Below are 20,095 nucleotides of genomic sequence, written 5' to 3' on the forward strand. Positions count from 1 at the left end.
ACACTGCCCTATCCCATCTGGACAAGAGGAATACCTATGTAAGAATACTGTTCATTGACTACAGCTCAGCATTTAACACCATAGTACCCTCCAAACTCGTCATTAAGCTTGAGTCCCTGGGTTTCGACCCCACTCTGTGCAACTGGATCCTGGACTTTCTGACGGGCCGCCACCCGGGGGGTGAAGGTAGGAAAAAACATCGCCAACCTGCGGATCCTCAACACTGGGGCCCTGCAAGGGTGCGTTCTCAGCCCTCTCCTGTACTCCCTGTTCACCCAAGACTGCGTGGCCATACACAAAGCTACAGTGGTAGGCTTGATTACCAACAACGATGACACGGCCTATAGGAAGGAGGTGAGGGCCCTCGGAGTGTGGTGTCAGGAAAATAACCTCTCACTCAAGGTCAACAAAACAAAGGAGATGATTGTGGACTTCAGGAAACAGCAGAGGGAGCACCCCCCCATCCACATCGACAGGACAGAAGTGGCTCAGGTGGAAAGTTAAGTTCCTCGGTGTACACATCACGGACAAACTGAAATGGTCCACCCACACAGACAGCGTGGTGAAGAAGGCGCAACATCGCTTCTTCAACCTCAGGAGGTTGAAGAAATGTGGCTTGTCACCTAAAACACTCACAAACTTTTACAGATGCATAATCGAGAGCATCCTGTCGGGCTGTATCACCACCTGGTACAGCAATTGCACCGCCCTCAACCGCAAGGCTCTCCAGAGGGCAGTGCGGTCTGCACAACACATCGCCGGAGGGAAACTCCAGGACACCTACAGCACCCGATGTCACAGGAAGGCCAAAAAGATAATCAAGGACAACAACCACCTGAGCCACTGCCTGTTCACCCCGCTATCCTCCAGAAGGCAAGGTCAGTACAGGTGCATCAAAGCTGGGACCGAGAAACAGCTTCTCACGGCCATCATCCTGTTAAACAGCCATCACTAATATAGAGAGGCTGCTGTCAACATACAGACTCAAATCTCTTGTCACTTTAATAAATGGATTTAATAAAGGTATCACTAGTCACTTTAAATAACGACACTTTAATAATGTTTACATGTCCTACATTACCAATCTCATATGTATATATTGTATTCAATAAGAACTACTGCATCTTGCCTATGACGCACGGCCATCGCTCATCAATATATTTATATGTACATACAGTGCCTTGCAAAAGTATTCAACCCCCTTGGTGTTTTCCAATTTTGTTTACAACCTGTAATGTAAATGGAATGGACATACACAAAATATTCCAAATTGATGAAGTGAAAAAATAACCTGCTTAAAAAAATGCAAAAAAATAAAAAACTGAAAAGTGGTGCGTGCCTATGTATTCACCCCCTTTGCTATGAAGCCCCTAAATATAAATAAATAGATCTGGTGCAACCAAATACCTTCAGAAGTCACATAATTAGTTAAATAAAGTCCACCTGTGTGCAATCCAATTGTCACATGATCTCAGTACATATGCACCTGTTCTGAAAGGCCCCAGAGTCTGCAACACCACCAAGCAAGTGGCACCATGAAGACCAAGGAGCTCTCCAAACAGGTCAGGGACAAAGTTCTGAAGAAGTACAGATCAGGGTTGAGTTATAAAAAAATATCCAAAACTTTGAATATCTCACGGAGCACTATTAAATCCATTATTTAAAAAAATGGAAAGAATATGGTACCACAACAAACCTGCCAAGAAAGGGCCGCCATTAAAACTCACCAACCATGCAAGGAGGGCATTAATCAAAGAGGAAACAAAGAGACCAAAGATAACCCCGAAGGAGCTGCAATGCTCCACAGCGGAGATTGGAGTATTTGTCCATAGTACCACTTTAAGCCGTACACTCCACAGAGCTGGGCTTTACTGAAGAGTGGCCAGAGAAAAGCCATTGCTTAAAGAAAGAAATAAGCAAACACATTTGGTGTTTGCCAAAAGGCATGTGGGAGACTCCCCAAACATACGGAAGAAGGTACTCTGGTCAGATGAGACAAAAATTTAGCTTTTTGTCCATCAAGGAAAATGCTATGTCTTGCGCAAACCCAACACCTCTCATCACCCCGAGAACACTATCCCCACAATAAAGCATGGGGGTGGCAGCATCATGCTGTGGGGATGTTTTTCCATCAGCAGGGACTAGGAAACTGGTCAGAATTGAAGGAATAATGGATGGCACTATATACAGGGAAATTCTTGAGGGAAACCTGTTTCAGTCTTCCAGAGATTTGAGACTGGGACGGAGGTTCACCTTCCAGCAGGACAATGACCCTAAGCATACTGCTAAAGCAACACTCGAGTGGTTTAAGGGGAAACATTTAAATGTCTTGGAATATCCGAGTCAAAGCCCAGACCTCAATCCAATTGAGAATCTGTGGTATGACTTAAAGATTGCTGTACACCAGCGGAACCCATCTAACTTGAAGGAGCTGGAGCAGTTTTGCCTTGAAGAATGGTCAAAAATCCCAGTGGCTAGATGTGCCAAGCTTATAGAGACATACCCCAAGAGACTTGCAGCTGTAATTGCTGCAAAATAGGTGGCTCTACAAAGTATTGACTTTGGGGGGTGAATAGTTATGCACACTCAAGTTCTATTTTTTGTCTTATTTCTTGTTTTCTTCACAATGAAAAATATTTAGCATGTTCAAAGTGGTAGGCATGTTGCGTAAATCAGATGTTACAAACCCCCCAAAAATCCATTTTAATTCCAGGTTGTAAAGCAACTGTAAAGGTTGTCAATGTCGTTCTCCTCCTCAGACGAGGAGGAGCATGGATCGGACCAAGATGCGGATTGGTAATTGTACATGTTTAATGTAAATAACAAGAAAACACTATAAAATACAAAACAACAAACGTGACTAACCTCAAACAGTCCTGTGTGGCCCAAACACTGACACAGGAAACAAACACCCACAAAACACCAGTGAAACCCTGGCTGCCTTAGTATGACTCTCAATCAGACAAACGATACACACCTGTCTCTAATTGAGAATCATACCAGGCCGAACACAAAACCCCACATAGAAATAGAAAACCTAGACTAACCCACCCAACTCACGCCCTGACCAACTAAAACAAATACATAACAAAGGAAAACAGGTCAGGAACGTGACAGCAACAAAATACGAAAAATACCAAGGGGGTGAATACTTCGCAAGCCACTGTATTCTTATTCATCCCTTTACATTTGTGTTTATAAGGCAGTCGTTGTGAATTTGCTAGATTACTTATTAGATATTACTGCACTGTCGCAACTAGAAGCACAAGCATTTCGCTACACTCGCATTAACATATGTAGTGACCAATCAAATTTGATCATGTACTGAACAGCAAGTTGTGATCTTTGTCCATTTGATAAGGTTTAATGGGTATACAGCCATATACTGATTACCACAGCAGTGCTATAACTTTAATAGTGTCATCTATCCTTCTATATCTTACCCTAACTACAGTATAAAAGTACTATAACTATAACAGTGTCATCTATCCCTCTATACCTGACCCTAACTACAGTATAAAAGTGCTATAACTTTAATAGTGTCATCTATCCCTCTATATCTGACCATAACTACAGTATAAAAGTACTGTAACTATAACAGTGTCATCTATCCCAAACACTAACTACAGTATAAAAGTGATCTAATTATAAGTGTCATCTATCCCTCTGCCTTTGAACCATAAAGGTGGACTAACATTTAAACTAAAACAAATTTAAAAAGAAACAAAAATGAAAGTAAAAACTTGAAGCTTCAGGTTACAAGACTCTTCAAACTAAAACTGATACCAGATCAAACAGATCACAACACACATCTATCATGAAATATAAAACCTGTCAAACTAAAAGAAAACCAATGAAAAGCCACATTGGTATAGAAATCAAATAGTTAAATTGAGGAGCTGAAGTAACCTTGATCACATCACATACTTTTCTGTGTTTTTCTTTGTATTGAAGGTGGAGTTGATAGTGTGTCTGTCAGAGGTCAGGAATCAGAGGGAGGTGGAGAAGGAGGTGCAGGAGAAGAGCCAGCAGATAGCCAGTATAGAAGAGGAGTTCCACAGGCTGAGAGAGGCCAGCCATTGGTGGGGTCCTGAACGAGGAGAGTTTATAGCCCTGTTGGACAGAGGAGCAACTCAATCTGAGACAGACTGATAATGGAATTTATATGTTTAAATGAATGATTAGAATATTCCACCATGAAAACATATAATATCTGTACAATATGTCTTTATTGTATCTTAAACACAGACTGTCTGAGCAAGATTCAGTGCCGACCTGACTAGAGATTTGGGAGAGGACAGGGAGTACTTCTCAAGGTCTCCCTAATCTTTGTCGGCTGGGTAGTGATACAGTATGTGCGTAGGATACCTACCGTTTGTGTGTGGAAGTATGTGCGCAGCTATAAAATTGATGTTTTTATATTCTTGACTTTAGAACGTTCTCTGAATAAACTATACTTGCCTTTTGCATAAGCTGAGTCTTTGACTAATTATTATTATACCCATGGTATTACAAACCTCGGGGATTAGTCAAAGCTATTGATTGTTAGTAATTAGTAATTATCATTGGGATTGAAAATTCTCTTGACACAGACACCAAGCCATACAGAATGAGGTTAACCCTTAGTAAACTCGTCAGAGTTAGGAATTCGTTATTAACATTTGAATTATATAGGCTGCATGTAATGTTATCGTTTGGCATAAAACGGATCTAATCTTGCATGGGGGCCTTGTCTGAGTCTTGGAACATGGCCACAAACACAGCTCTTCAGATATATAGAGAATGCAGTGTAGAGGAAGACAACAGAGTGTCACTTACTGAACAGATGAGAGAAGTGGAGAGAACCAACCAACCACTGATGAGGGAGTTAGAGGAGGCCAGGAATAATCATGTGATCTCTTCTGGTGTGTTCACATGGAGATACAGTATCAAACACAGCTTTAGATTCTAAACTGGGGGAGGATGAGCCCACAATCCTCAATCAACCCTTAGCTCTCACCCCCTGAGATCTGAAAGGTTTGAAAAGGTATAAACAATCCTGTCAATTAAAGGTGACACTCTTATTGTATGTTATCCCAATCAATACTGTACACTGCAGGTACAGTGAGTTCCTTGTGTAGAACTCTGTCCAAAAAGGAAGGAGAGCTGATCACTGCTAAAGGCCAGCAGGATGAGTTGAGACAGCAGCTGAAGAACCAGTTTGACCAGCTACAGGTCATGTCCAGGAAGGTAGTGAAGGACAGGTTAGTCCAGCTATAGACCATATCCAGGAAGGTAGTGAAGAACAGGTTAGTCCAGCTATAGACCATATCCAGGAAGGTAGTGAAGGACAGGTTAGTCCAGCTATAGACTATATCCAGGAAGGTAGTGAAGGACAGGTTAGTCCAGCTATAGACTGTATCCAGGAAGGTAGTGAAGGACAGGTTAGTCCAGCTATAGACTGTATCCAGGAAGGTAGTGAAGGACAGGTTAGTCCAGCTATAGTCCATATCCAGGAAGGTAGTGAAGGACAGGTTAGTCCAGCTATAGACTATATCCAGGAAGGTAGTGAAGGACAGGTTAGTCCAGCTATAGACTGTATCCAGGAAGGTACAGTATGAACAGTAGGATCATACATTGAGCGGGTAGATTTGTAGATGAGGCTGTATGTGTCAATCAGACCTGGGTCATATATCTTTAAATACTACCGCTGCTCATGATTTAGCTTAACTGGCAGGTAGAGTTTGTCCTTTATGGACTATTCAGTTGTTTCCATTGTGTCTAAATATAGCACACACTTTATTTTCAGTTCACCTGTTTACATGACGGTATGAGGAACTAACTCCTGGTAATGGAGGAGGAGAATGACACCCTGATGCAGGTTGCGACACACCTTTCCTGTTACTTCATCAGATAAAAGTGTTAATACGCTACACTTCCTCTTAAAGAGACAAAGTTAGAAAGCCTGGCTCACGGTTAGGAAGCCTAAATACTTGTGTGTCTGTAATGTACACTAGAATAGAATACAGCATATCTACTGTGTGTAGTTGGAAACATGTTGTGTTTGTGACTGTTACAATAAGACAAAGCTGAAAGTGAAACTTGAAAAACCAGCCTCTTTCTGTCTTTGAGGTTTCTCATTGAAACATTGCTTGACATAATCAATGCACTTGCCCTAGTCTATTTTCATAGACATCCATGAGCAAAAATTACATCACTTTACAATGTATTTTGGTATCATTAAGTGAAAGATTAGTGGAATCTGTGTGGGTAGCTGGACAGGTAGGATGACTGACAGTGAAGGTGAACAGGTGGTCACGTGTCAGAAGAATGGATGAGACTGAGGCAGGAATTCCTGTCACGCCCTGGCCTTAGTTATCTTTGTTTTCTTTATTATTTTAGGTCAGGGTGTGACATGGGGGATGTTTGTATGTTTTTGTCTCGTATAGGGTGTTTGTATTGTATAGTTTTTTTTTGTAGATTTCATGGGGTTGTGTTCAGTGTAGGTGTTAATGTATGTCTATGGTTGCCTGGATTGGTTCTCAATTAGAGACAGCTGTCATTAGTTGTCTCTGATTGAGAGTCATATTTAGGCAGCCATAGGCATTAGGTAGGTTGTGGGTAATTGTCTATGTTTGACGTTAGTAGCTTGTGTCTGCACTTTCGTTTGTAGCTTCACGGTCGTTTGTTGTTTTTGTTTAGTTTGTATTAGTGTTCGTGTTCATTTTTCTTCTTCTTCTCAAATAAAAGAAGATGTATCTATATCACGCTGCGCCTTGGTCCTCTCTTTCACCCGAAGACGATCGTGACAGAATTACCCACCACAAAAGGACCAAGCAGCGTGATAAGCAGCAGCAGGAGCAGCGCACACAGGAATCATGGACTTGGGAAGAAATACTGGACGGTAAGGGACCTTGGGCACAACCGGGAGAATATCGCCTCCCTCGTGAAGAGCTGGAGGCAGCTAAAGCCGAGAGGAGGCGATATGAGGATGCAGCACGGAAGCGAGGCTGGAAGCCTGAGAGTCAAACCCAAACATTTCTTGGGGGGCGGGGGACTACAAGGGAGTGTGGCGAAGTCAGGTAGGAGACCTGCGCCAACTCCCCGTGCTTACCGTGAGAAGCGAGAGTACGGGCAGACACCGTGTTATGCGATAGAGCACACGGTGTCTCCTGTACGTGTGCATAGCCCGGTGCGGTACATTCCAGCTCCTCGTATCGGCCGGGCTAGATTGGGCATTGAGCCAGGTGCCATGAAGCCGGCTCAACGCGTCTGGTCTCCAGTACGTCTCCACGGGCCGGCATACATGGCACCAGCCTTACGCATCGTGTCCCCGGTTCGCCAACACAGCCCAGTGCGGGTTATTCCACCTCCCCGCACTGGTCGGGCTACGGGGAGCATTCAACCAGGTAAGGTTTGGCAGGCTCGGTGCTCAAGGGAGCCAGTACGCCTGCACGGTCCGGTATATCCGGCGCCACCTCCCCACCCCAGCCCAGCCCAGGACCACCAGTGCCTACACCACGCACCAGGCTTCCAGTGCGTCTCCAGAGCCCTGTTCCTCCTCCACGCACATGCCCTATGGTGCGTGTCTCCAGCCCGGTACCACCAGTTCCGGCACCACGCACCAAGCCTCCTGTGCGTCTCCAGAGCCCTGTGCGTCCTGTTGCTGCTCCCCGCACTAGCCTTGAGGTACGTGTCCTTAGCCCGGTACCACCAGTTCCGGCACCACGCACCAGGCCTACTGTGCGCCCCAGCACCGTCTGCGCTGTCCGTCTGCCCAGCGTCGCCTGCACTGCCCGTCTGCCAAGCGCCGCCTGCGCCGCCCGTCTGCCCAGCGCCGTCAGAGCCGCCCGTCTGCCCTGAGCCGTCAGAGCCGCCCGTCAGTCAGGAGCCTTCAGAGCCGCCCGCCAGCCAGGAGAATTCAGAGCCACCAGGAGCAGCCAGAGCCGCCCGCCCGCCAGCCAGGAGCAGCCAGAGCCGCCAGCCAGGAGCAGCCAGAGCCGCCCGCCCGCCAGCCAGGAGCAGCCAGAGCCGCCCGCCAGCCAGGAGCAGCCAGAGCCGCCCGCCCGCCAGCCAGCCAGAGCCGCCCGCCAGCCAGGAGCAGCCAGAGCCGCCCGCCAGCCAGGAGCAGCCAGAGCCGCCCGCCAGCCAGGAGCAGCCAGAGCCGCCCGCCAGCCAGGAGCAGCCAGAGCCGCCCGCCAGCCAGGAGCAGCCAGAGCCGCCCGCCCGCCAGCCAGGAGCAGCCAGAGCCGCCCGCCAGCCAGGAGCAGCCAGAGCCGCCCGCCAGCCCGGAGCAGCCAGAGCCGCCCCTCAGTCCGGAGCCGCCCCTCAGTCCGGAGCCGCCCTTCCATCCAGTTGCACCCTCTAGGATGGTATTCAGTCCAGGACTCGCTGAAAGGGTCGCCGCTCCAGAGGCGCCACCAAAGCGGGTAGTGACTATGGTGAAGTGGGGGCCACGTCCCGCACCCGAGCCGCCACCGTAGGAAGGCCCACCCGGACCCTCCCCTTCTGTGTCAGGTTTTGCGGCCGGAGTCCACACCTTTGGGGGGTACTGTCACGCCCTGGCCTTAGCTATCTTAGGTCAGGGTGTGACATGGGGGATGTTTGTGTGTTTTTGTCTCGTATAGGGTGTTTTTGTAGATTTCATGGGGTTGTGTTCAGTGTAGGTGTTTATGTATGTCTATGGTTGCCTGGATTGGTTCTCAATTAGAGACAGCTGTCATTAGTTGTCTCTGATTGAGAGTCATATTTAGGCAGCCATAGGCATTAGGTAGGTTGTGGGTAATTGTCTATGTTTGACGTTAGTAGCTTGTGTCTGCACTTTCGTTTGTAGCTTCACGATCGTTTGTTGTTTTTGTTTAGTTTGTATTAGTGTTCGTGTTCTTTTTTCGTCTTCTCAAATAGAAGATGTATCTATATCACGCTGCGCCTTGGTCCTCTCGTGCACCCGAAGACGATCGTGACAATTCCTTTAACCATAAAGTGGTATATTTACTGAGTAGTCTGTGCTGCATAACAAAGGAAACAAAATAACATGTATCCAATCAAATTCATAATCACCAAGATCAAATCATAACAATCATTCATTATTAACATAATTAGGGAATTCAACAATCCAGTTCATTAAGAAGAAGTCAATAGTAATCACCCGTGAGTCATTTAGGCTCTTAACTATTTATCATAAATCATGAAATAAATACAAACAGTGAATGGTCATTCAATCTATAATCTCCTTTAGTTTGATATCAAAGTAGATCAGTTAGCAAACAATGACGTTTCTCATTTCACCCTTTCAATTGTCTTCATGTGTACATGTAATTAATTTAATTACATATTAACCCTATCGATTGCATAACTGGCCTATGAGGATCCGTGTGGACGCGATCATTTACAATTCACATTACACAATATGTTTGAAGCGCGCGCTCCAAGCCGCGCTCCGCGGTAATAGCTATAAACAATAACTGATGGCCCACTCTCGCGATCGCAACAGATAGTTCAGATGAAAGTAACAGAGTCGGTGGATTTACGTGGATTCATGGACGCACAGAACTTCGAGCAGACGGAGTTAAGGAAGAGAAAGCAGCGAGATCAGGCGATGCCGTTTTCCTCCTTTTATGTAGATGAGATCTGTCGGTCATTGCCACCTGACCTAATTAAAGTGCCCCTGGCCCAGCTGAGTAAGTGGCCATGAATTAAAGGATTATTCCACCAACTCCATGGGCCTTTTCTACATTAAGTGTTTTGCAAGGCTTTTCACTAAGAACCACAAAAAACCTGACTCAAGCAGAAAGAGGTGTAACCATGTTTCAGACTGGAGAGGCATGGGGTTGGAACACTTCTATTCTGTGGTTATGTAACAGGGTTATATTGGTGATTCCCCTTGCCACTTTATTGTTAAGCCAATGGGTTTTTGGTTTTAGTTTTGTCTTGCCGTCACCTACTCAACATGGCATCTTATTGGCTGGTTTGCGTAGCTTGCTTACGAGGGAGGATGTTTCAGTTAGAATCGTCCCAGTGAACAAGCACCAAACCAGCGGTAAGTTGTTGGTTGCAAAGCACTGTACATCAAAAGTGATTTTTATACTCCCAAGTGATGATTTAAATGTACAATTTATATAAATTTGTTTGTAAATGTTATTCGAACATCACACATAAGATGCAGTGTTTTTTGGAGAATATTGGTTGTGCATTTTGGTTGTAAAGAATTCCCGCCAGTACTAGCTAGCAACTTACTGTGTCTGGTGGGGGGGGTTCATATATTTTGTACAGTGCGTGAGTGCAGAGTTGGATGGTGAGCCGTGCATTGCATGACGTGCAATTTTGTGCTGTTCCTATCAGAATAAATCTCCATGACTGGTGCTACACGTTGGAATTCGTGTCGAGGATTGATTGTACACAACGCAAGAAGAGTACTGTTACAGTTAGAAAGAGGCTGGTTTTTCAAGTTGTCAAGCAATGTTTCAATGAAAAACCTCAAAGATTGGCAGGTAATGTTAATGAAAGGGTTTAGATAATGTATCTCCAGCAACACAGGTCTCACATCCTGTCATGGGATAGGTTGATATAGGTTGTACTGCCCTCTAGTGTCATTAGCATTTACAGACATGAACTAAGTCTAATGTCAAGCCAATATCAATACAAACGTATTTCTCATTGATCCATTGACTCTGCGATCCTCCAAAATGTTTGTCTTTGTGAGAAGTCTTGCACAGAAAGGGTGTAGTTCACAGGAGGTTGGTGGCACCTTAATTGGGGAGGATGGGCTCATGGTAAGGCCTGGAGCTGAAAGGTTGTAGTTCACAGGAGGTTGGTGGCACCTTAATTGGGGAGGATGGGCTCATGATAAGGCCTGGAGCTGAAAGGTTGTAGTTCACAGGAGGTTAGTGGCACCTTAATTGGGGAGGATGGGCTCATGGTAAGGCCTGGAGCTGAATGAGTGGAATGGTATCAAACACATGGGAACCATGTGTTTGATGCCATTCCATTTGCTCTGTTCCAGCCATTAGGACCCGTCCTCCCCTCAGCAGCCCCCACTGGTGTAGATCATGTATCTCCAGCAACACAGGTCTGTCTTTAACTCTGAATTGTGAAGGGAATCATTCAGTGATCATCAAATGTGATCATTATCAAAGTCAAATATGATTTGATGTTTGGAGGCTCAGAATCCCTGCTTCCCCAGGAACAGTAGCTAATGAGGATCATAATAAACGTGTCTTCAATGAGAGATCCTGAAAGTGGTTGAGTCAACTGAAGAGTCATAACAATCTTCCAACTGATCCTTTATTCTGACTGATGCATAGAATGCTTGCTACAGCTCCAATCATATTATTTTCCAGAACCACAAGAGGATTGTCACAAATATAATCATATTATCGGTTGACTCTGTCCATGTCCATGTCAGCATATGCTGGAATATAATATATCTGTTTTGAATAGTCTGCACACCAGTGAGTCCGTTGTAACAAAATAAGTTAATTATTTAGAAAGAGCATGCATCCGGTCACTGGCTAGGTGGCAGTAGCATGTAGCAGTGGCATTAACAGATATTAACTAAGACTAAACAGGAAGCATCTGAATTCAATGTAAAAGAAATTGTTTAGATAATGTATCTCCAGCAACACAGGGCTTACATCCGGTCACTGTCTAGGTTGTACCGCCCTCTACTGTCAGTAGCATTAACAGATATGATCTAATGTCAATCCAATATCAATCCAAATAAATTGTCATTGATCCACTAATTGTGATTCTCTAGGTTGTAGTCCAGCTGCCTGAGGAAGTGTCCCAGAGGAAACAGGAAGAAGCTGAGGTTAAAGGTCAGACGAAGCAGCTCAGCCGGACGCTGAAAGTGGAGAAGCCTGAGAGGCCTAAGTCTGCCAGGAGACCATTGACTCTCTGAACCTGCAGAGCATCAGCAGCCTAGTGGCCCTGGAGTAGATAAAGACCAGGGTATGACTGACCTCTCTCCTCATTCATAGTCCTTATCATGCTGTCACCGTAGACAATGATGTAGTAACCAATGATGTGGTAACCAGTGATGTAGTTATAAAAAGAACAGAAAGGCCTGGACACTGTATATGCTCTTAACTACCACATTTAATGACAACGGTTCAATCCTTTTTCATCTAGACTTTATTAGGCCAGCACCTACAGTACCAGTCCAAAGTTTGAACACACCTACTCATTCATGAGGTTCTTTATTTTTACTATTTTCTACATTGTACAATAATAGTGAAGACATCAAAACTATGAAATAACACATATGGAATCACATAGTAACAAAAAAGTGTCCAAATCCAAATATAGTTTATATTTGAGATTCTTCAAAGTAGGCACCCTTTGCCTTGATGACAGCTTTGCACACTCTTGGCATTCTCTCAACCAGCTTCATGAAGTAGTCACCTGGAGTGTGCCTTGTTAATTTGTGGAATTGATTTCCTTAATGTGTTTGAGCCAATCAGTTGTGTTGTGACAAGGTAGGGGTGGTATACAGAAGATAGCCCTATTTGGTAAAATACCATGTCCATATTATGGCAAGAACAGCTCAAATAACCAAAGCCAAACCACAGTCCATCATTACTTTAAAATATGAAGATCGGTCAATACAGAACATTTTGAAAGTTTCTTCAAGTGCAGTCGCGAAAACCATAGAGCGCTATGATGAAGCTGGCTCTCATGAGGACCGACACAGGAAAGGAAGATCCAGAGTTAACTCTGCTGCAGAGGATAAGTGCATTAGAGTTACTAGTCTCAGAAACTGCAGCCCAAATAAATGCTTCAGAGTTCAAGTAACAGACAAATCTCAACATCAACTGTTCAGAGGAGACTACGTGAATCAGGCCTTCATGGTCAAATTTCTACAAAGAAACCACTACTAAAGGACACCAATAAGAAGAGACTTGCTTGGGCCAAGAAACACAAGCAATGGACATTAGACCAGTGCATCCTGCACCAGTTTCCAGTAATCTGTGTCTCAAGATATTATCAAGTCCCATTTGAAGTTCCATAGTCTGGGCTGACAGACGTTGTGGTCCTGAAGTTATGAACACATGTGACTTTCCCCTGGGAAGAGGAGAGGGTTCTCACCTCCCGAAGCTGTTACCTAGCAAGTTGAAGCTAATTTATACTCATCACATGGTCCTTTCCATTTTAGACCAGTCTGTAGGCTGTAGGTAGAGCAGAGGTTTCTCACTTATAGGCTGTAGGCAGAAGCTGATATGTTTCTGCCCTTCTGAAGCATCTTACCAGTGGCGCCCACACAAAAAGCTAGCTATTCGGTGACCCAAGTGGGGACAGTTCAGGCTGAGGACAGTTTCAAACATCCCCATATGATACAAAGGCACAGTGGTCCTCTCCCAACAGGTATCTAGAAGTCACATTCTTCCTACTGGAGGTTGGGTTTCAATGTGTTTCATTTCTTTACACTACAATTGAATGTGGTGTAGAATCCTGTTATTATACCAACCAGATTCTACAATATCACATTTAACATGTAGTGTTAAGATACACTAGCGATGGCTGGACCAGCCAGCCAGTGGACCACAGATTACAGAATGTGGAGTCCCTGACTGTGACGGGGGCTTGAATCTGGGGAAAGAAGTGATTTGTAATTGATCAGTAATTAATTTACATTCTGGACAATGTTTTGTAGTACAATAGCTTGTCCTATATTCTTGTATCATATCATTGGTCTTAGCATTGATGAAGTTATATACCATTTACACTTACTTAAAAATATGTTTGAAATTCTATTCTGTACACATATTTTGAAAACCTTGAAGGTGTGCCTTACCGTTTCCGTTTCCCCCAGACAGCATTGGTATTTCCTGATCTGGGGATGCCTATCAAATGGAATCAGAAATTAGTTAAACACATTGGGCCAGTTTCCCGGACAGATATTACACTCAGTCCTGGACTAAGAAGCGCATTCAATGAAGGCTTTCCATTTAAAATGCTTTTTATTCCAAAACTAGGCGTAATCTGTCTGGGAAACTGTCCCAATAAATTAAAATGTCAGTCAGAAGAAAGCACAAAGTAGTACAATGTGATGAAAGATATTCATAGATTTTCAAACATACCTGTGTATGTATTTGAGGGTCTATAAAAAAGACAGATGACCAATATTGTAATAAACATACCATGTAACCATGACGATAACAAACAGTAGTAATCTACACTATGAGAAGTAGAACATGTAGCATTCACAGAGTAAACTGAATATCACAGGCAATGAAAACAATGAATGGTACAAATACAATTCCAGTCATCTTACCTAAGTTTTGTCTTGTTCTCTCCATTTCTCTTTTTCTCATAAATAAAAAAACACCAGCTATGGTGGCTATCAGAAAAAAACATATGAGAACACCAGCTATGATTCCAACTATGGGAAGTGAGGCTACTCCACATTCTGAATCCGACCAAGGAGTTCCTGGTTTTATTTCCAAGAATTCACATCTGTTAAAGACAGAAATCGAGGTATGTTTTTTAAAGTTTCCATTTGAGTATATTAATGTATTTATATCTTCAGGGGAATAAACTTTTGAAACAACTAATCATGTTCACACTTACTCTGTGTGTTGTTGACAAGATGTTAATGATCCATCTGAATAAGTTTTACCGGGGCAGTCAGAACACACAGTATCTGTAGATGTTGTTCCTGCACAAATACATGTTGAAATGTTAATGAAAATTGCATTTGTTCCCTCCCTTTATTTTTAATTCCATAAACTGTAATGATTGTTCACAATGAAGATAAAAACTTGACTCAATTGAATTATGACAACACAATTAGTATTATGAGTGAGACAGAAGACCAACCTGTGTGGCTGATGAATAAACCAGGTTCACAGCTGCTGTGTCTCTGGGCTGCTCTACAACCATCCTTAGTTGGGTCTAGACAGTAGAACCCCTCCAGTGTCCCACAGACAGTGTCTGATGAAGGTCTACATGACTGCTTTACCATCAAACCCAAACCTATAGAGAAAACATGGCATGTATTATCTGATGTAGATACAACTGACATATCCTCATAGCATAACAACAGACTAACATATCAGTGTTTGTGTCTGGCTTTCAGGGCAGACACACAGCACCACTCTTACCTGGATCACAGTTGGTACACACTTTGCATTTTATGAGACCATTGGGCTCATCAAGGAATGTAGAATCAACACAGGGCACACAGCTGGTGCTGGTGAATTCAGTACAATGCTTATGTACATGATTTCCTGGGGAAGAGAATCACAATGTCATGTTTTTCTGTTAGTGTTGATGATGTATTAACGTCTGGTGATTCATATGATGTAAAGAGACGGTCCTTACCTGGTGAACACATGGGGCAGCATTCATCCCCTATTCTGTACTCGGCTCTACCACATGCAATACAGGATCCAATGCTTTCAAGCACCAATATAACAGGTATCTGGAAGTAGAGGAAAAAATACACTAATCACTAAAATTGAAACTGATGTGTATTCATAAAACTTAAAGAACTAGTTAAAATTTCCCTAACTAAAATATTCACTATTCAAATATGTAATTATGTAGAACTATTTTTAAACTGACTTTTGTAAATATGGTGGCGTACTGTGAGGTGAGTGCTGTTTGATGCCAGGAATTTCTGTTGCGTGAAAAGATAGCCTCATACAAACCATCCTGATCTCACAAGTGTACTTTGTTTCAAAGCGTACGAGGCTAGTAAAAAGATGCTAAGTCACAATGTGCAAATCAAATGTTTCACTTACAGTCCATATGAAGCTTTCAAACTGTGCCATGGTTCCTCATTCCTCTCCAACTCACTGGAAGACCCACACACTGGATTTGTGAAGTTCTTAGGTTTGAAGTATCGAGATGAACTGACCTGTAGACTTAATGTATTTTAGTACATGCACAGTAAGAATAGCTCTATTATATTATTCGGCTTAAATATTGCATACACTGCGCAGTTAATAAACATAATATAGTAATGTACGTTGGCTGGCCACCCTTGAGTTATCAGTCACCACCATCAATAGTGAATGAAACTGAAGCATAATAACCTTTCAATTTGTAAATGATGATGTCTTGCTGAATTAAATCACAGAAAGTTTAAGCTAGTTTGAGAAGTATGAAACAGAAATTGGCTATTTATTATTAGAGAATGCTGCCGTCTTGTGGTGACGTAGCCTTGTACATTGAGCAAAGTCCATTCTACCAAAGACAGCACAGCACATTTATAAACCGTGCATACGTACAAAATGGACCCTAAAACTTGCTTTTTCAAGCAAAAGTTGACATTTATAAAAACCGAACTTGACATAAAAATAAACCCAACTTCCCTCAAACTTTAGACAATGCCTACACAAAGTTTCTAGTGGTTGAAGTATAGCATTGGAAACTAGTATTTTATGCAAATGGGGGATATGACGGACAGGCTTATTCATAACAATACACAGGTAAATTAATTAGATGCAATCATTTACCGTTAGTGAGAAGAGGGAAAACTATTTTGTTAATCTTTGCATTTTAAAATAATTACAAATAGGCATCCATTTCCTAGGCAATTATTAATAAATGTGTTTTGCATAGATTGCTGTCTTGTATCTCAATTGCTTGAGGATCTGTTCTCTCCCCCTTTCATCTGCACTGATGGGTCAATACTTGACAGTTGAAATCAACATTAGGTAGATTGTTTGCTTTTCATGTATTGTGTGTATATATAGATATGTTTAGTGTAATTGATGCTCATGCATGGCTCATATGCTGAGACCATGGTCTCTTTTGCAGGACTCCCTGCTTAAAGGTTAAATAATTAAAAAATATATTTCCATGATCATTGCACAAATTCCTCACCTTTTCTGTGATATTTTCATACTCAAGAGGTAGCACAGGCCTACAACAAGGAAGCCATTCACGAGTCCTTGAATAATATAGTGTTGCTGGTCTTTAACTCCTCCCATTACATTGGCCACAAATAAAATCACTGTATATGGAAAACATATTGGCTTTTAGAGAAAAAACGATTCTAGGTGCCGCAGTAAAAGTATGCATGTTTTGACCTTTTATATACATTTTTGTAAATACATACACACGGTTTATAAATGAGGCCCCAGGTCTGTTTCGCAGCATTCTACCCCCACAGCGGGGCACAGAACAAAAAGTACAGCCAGGCAAAGTCTGGGCTGCTGACGGGCAATCATGTGATGTTGTGTTCCTTATATTCTTTTGTCCGTTTAAGATAAACAAACAAGCATTAATGAATAATGACAAGGCCATAGCGTTTCATATTTCAAGAACAGTGAAAATTCAAGTGAGTTTAGCAGCGCACTTTTAAAAATCAGAAGGGATTTACGGGAGTCAGTGGCAGAACAGAATATTGAAAACAGAAGGGCGAGTACAGCGGAGCATAGGCCTGCCTATTCGTTGTAGTAAAATGACACAATCATTCATCAATATGAAAATATATGATTCTTAATGTTAGGCTGCAGCGCTGAACATGTAAAGTAGACTATTTCTACGTAAATATGTCATATTTATATTACCGCAGCCTTGATCCCAGTAGTGTAGGGCCCTGGATTAATTTTACTTTCACTTTACGATCAGCGTCAGTGTTGCGAACTCATTTTCAGGGTAAATTGCTAGAGGCAGGTTGATTTGTTGCGTAAAGACGTTGTGATGTCATTGCGTGATAACGTAACTGCGTCATTACGTAAAATACACAATATCTCGGAAAAAAATATGATTTGACATTTGTTCAGGTACAGACTTCCACTCTTTTCTGTACGATGTTGAACGTTCTGTTCAAGATCAAAAATTCGTGACCAACTATATTCATTGGGTTTGGCTCGTCGAACCTGTACTTCTGCTGCTGCAGTCAGCCAACAATGATTTGCAATTTGTTGAAATTTCTGCAGGCCTGCTGCTGCCTGTGCACGAGCTGAGCGCCTTCTGTTGACATCAGTCACAATGCACTTTTGCATTTAACAAAATTGCTAAATTGGCATCACTGATCAGCGTAACACGAAAGTTTTCAAAATAAAAGTTCAACATAATAACAAAACGCATCGACCTTTTTAATTCATGATATGAAAAATAAGTGCTATTTTTTTCATATTTAAGTGACATTTGCAACATCTGGGTTTTAAAACATGTTCCATGGTCAAATAAATGCCCCCAGTGCAACTCACTGTATTTGAAATACATATTGGCTTAAAAGCAAACTATTCTAGGTGCTGAAGTAAAAATATTGTAGGGAATACTCAGTAGGGTCTGTAGAATGTATATTTAAGTGATAATGCCCGAGAAGCCGGTGTGGAGGATATTGGCACGGGACCGGACAAGTCGCGTGCGTGAGCATTGCAAAATAAATATATACATACATGTTATTCAATCATTGCACCCACACTGCTCACGACCGTCTAACTCCCGAGTGGGTTATCGGTCTAAGGCACTGCATCTCAGTGCTAGAGGCATCACTGCAGACCCTGGTTCGATTCTAGGCTGCATCACGACTGGCCGCGATTGGAGTCCCATAACGCGGCGCAGCATCTTTAGGGTTTGCCCGGGGTAGGCCTTCATTGTAAATAATGATTTGTTCTTAACAGACTTGCTTGGTTAAATAAAATAGAACTTTGTTCTATTTGTGACGCTCAACACGCTGCAAGTCCTGCCTCCCATCTCCTCATTGGTTTTTAGAAGCATGTACCCACGTGGGTGATTGAAAGATGAACCGAGGTCCACACTCCAGTCGGTTATGGTAATGCACCGTAAAGTTGTTTGCCAAACGCCATATAAAGTCCGAAGAAGCCTGAAGGAAAGAGGAGAGATTACTAGAAACTACATTTATCTGTGTATTCATTGTTGGAGTAGAGGACCTGCATTTCAGGTAAAATAACAATCCAATGTTTATATCCCAGGACAAATTAGCTAGCAACAGCATGCTAGATAGCTTGCTATAAATGTTTAATGCTTTTTGACCTTTCCCCAAATTAATATAATTGGTTCAGAGGTTGTTCTGATATTTCAACCTGCGTGTCCTGATCTCTGGTGTGGGGAGACAAAATCAACATGTGGGCGACGGTGCACTCAGATGCACGTGTGCAGTTTGGTCAGCATTTTTAGACCGCTGCACCACTGAGGCCCTTGCCTGTTTAACTTACCAACAAGCAAGCATTAATTAATAATGACAAGACCATAGATTTTCATATTTCAATAACAGTGAAAATTCGAGTGAGTTTAGAAGCACACTTACAAATTCGAAGGCAGTTGAGTCACTAGACATTGTAGAACAGACATTGTAAACTAAAGGGAAAGAACATCTTAGCTTGTCGTAAAATTACAAATACAGTCATTCATCAAGATTAAAATGTAATTCTGTTACTGCACTGAACATGTTAAGTAGGCTATTTCTACATATACACAAATAATGCATATTTTACCCTGCTTGGTTCGCATTGACTATTTAACATTTTTGACCAAATTGGAGGCACGGCTACTGATAAACCACTATACAGTTTAAATGGATAATCCACCCCCAGAAATAAAAACCATGAAACTCCAGTTTATTTGGTGAAAGCCTATGTTCTATCAGTGGGTAAAATAAAACATTTCCCCATGATGTAACTTCTAAGTTGTGAAAATCAGGAAATCCTGTAAGAACGCTTCACAGCTATATCATTATTGTCACTGGAGATATGGGATTACACACTGTCACATTTCATAAAACAATGACCTACACTCCAGACCGCCAAATCAGCCAATAGATGGCCTTCCTTGCCTTCTTCGTCTGGAACACATCCATCCATTTATATTGTCATGACAAAGTAAAGCTTTCGTTTAGATGTGCAAAATATAAACAGTGTACTAAATAATTAACCTCCAATTCTCCTTCAAGTACCATGTAGCAATGCGCTGAGTCTGTAGGATAACCGAACACGCTTCAAGCTAATATTAGATTTAAACAACCATTACACCATGCCCAAAACGGACACGCCATCGTGAGCAAATTGATTTTGTCCCCCCACACCAAACGCGATCACGACACGCAGGTTGAAATATCAAAACAAACTCTCAACCAATTATATTAATTTGGGGACAGGTCGAAAAGCATTAAACATTTATGGCAATTTAGCTAGCTAGC

General features: G+C 42.6%; 1 protein-coding gene across 2 annotated transcripts; it reads right to left on the minus strand.

Moving 5' to 3' along the window:
* Positions 1–12,145: 12,145 nt before the first annotated feature.
* On the minus strand, positions 12,146–17,634 carry LOC129829562 (tumor necrosis factor receptor superfamily member 14-like). 2 transcript variants are annotated; one of them, XM_055891333.1, is made up of 10 exons: positions 17,499–17,632; positions 15,723–15,838; positions 15,301–15,400; positions 15,081–15,206; positions 14,797–14,952; positions 14,548–14,635; positions 14,252–14,433; positions 14,058–14,077; positions 13,772–13,820; positions 12,146–13,566 (listed from the first exon to the last, which is right to left on the minus strand). In XM_055891333.1, exons 2-10 carry the CDS (start codon positions 15,750–15,752, stop codon positions 13,526–13,528), a joined length of 792 nt encoding a protein of 263 aa, XP_055747308.1. In that variant the 5' UTR covers positions 15,753–15,838; positions 17,499–17,632; the 3' UTR covers positions 12,146–13,525. The 2 variants fall into 2 exon arrangements, 1 of the variants encoding a protein (XP_055747308.1); XR_008755402.1 differs by having other exon boundaries at positions 13,517–13,566; positions 13,772–14,077; positions 17,499–17,634.
* Positions 17,635–20,095: the final 2,461 nt, after the last annotated feature.

This window comes from Salvelinus fontinalis, chromosome 31 (assembly GCF_029448725.1).
Source record: "Salvelinus fontinalis isolate EN_2023a chromosome 31, ASM2944872v1, whole genome shotgun sequence".
NCBI lineage: Eukaryota > Metazoa > Chordata > Actinopteri > Salmoniformes > Salmonidae > Salvelinus > Salvelinus fontinalis.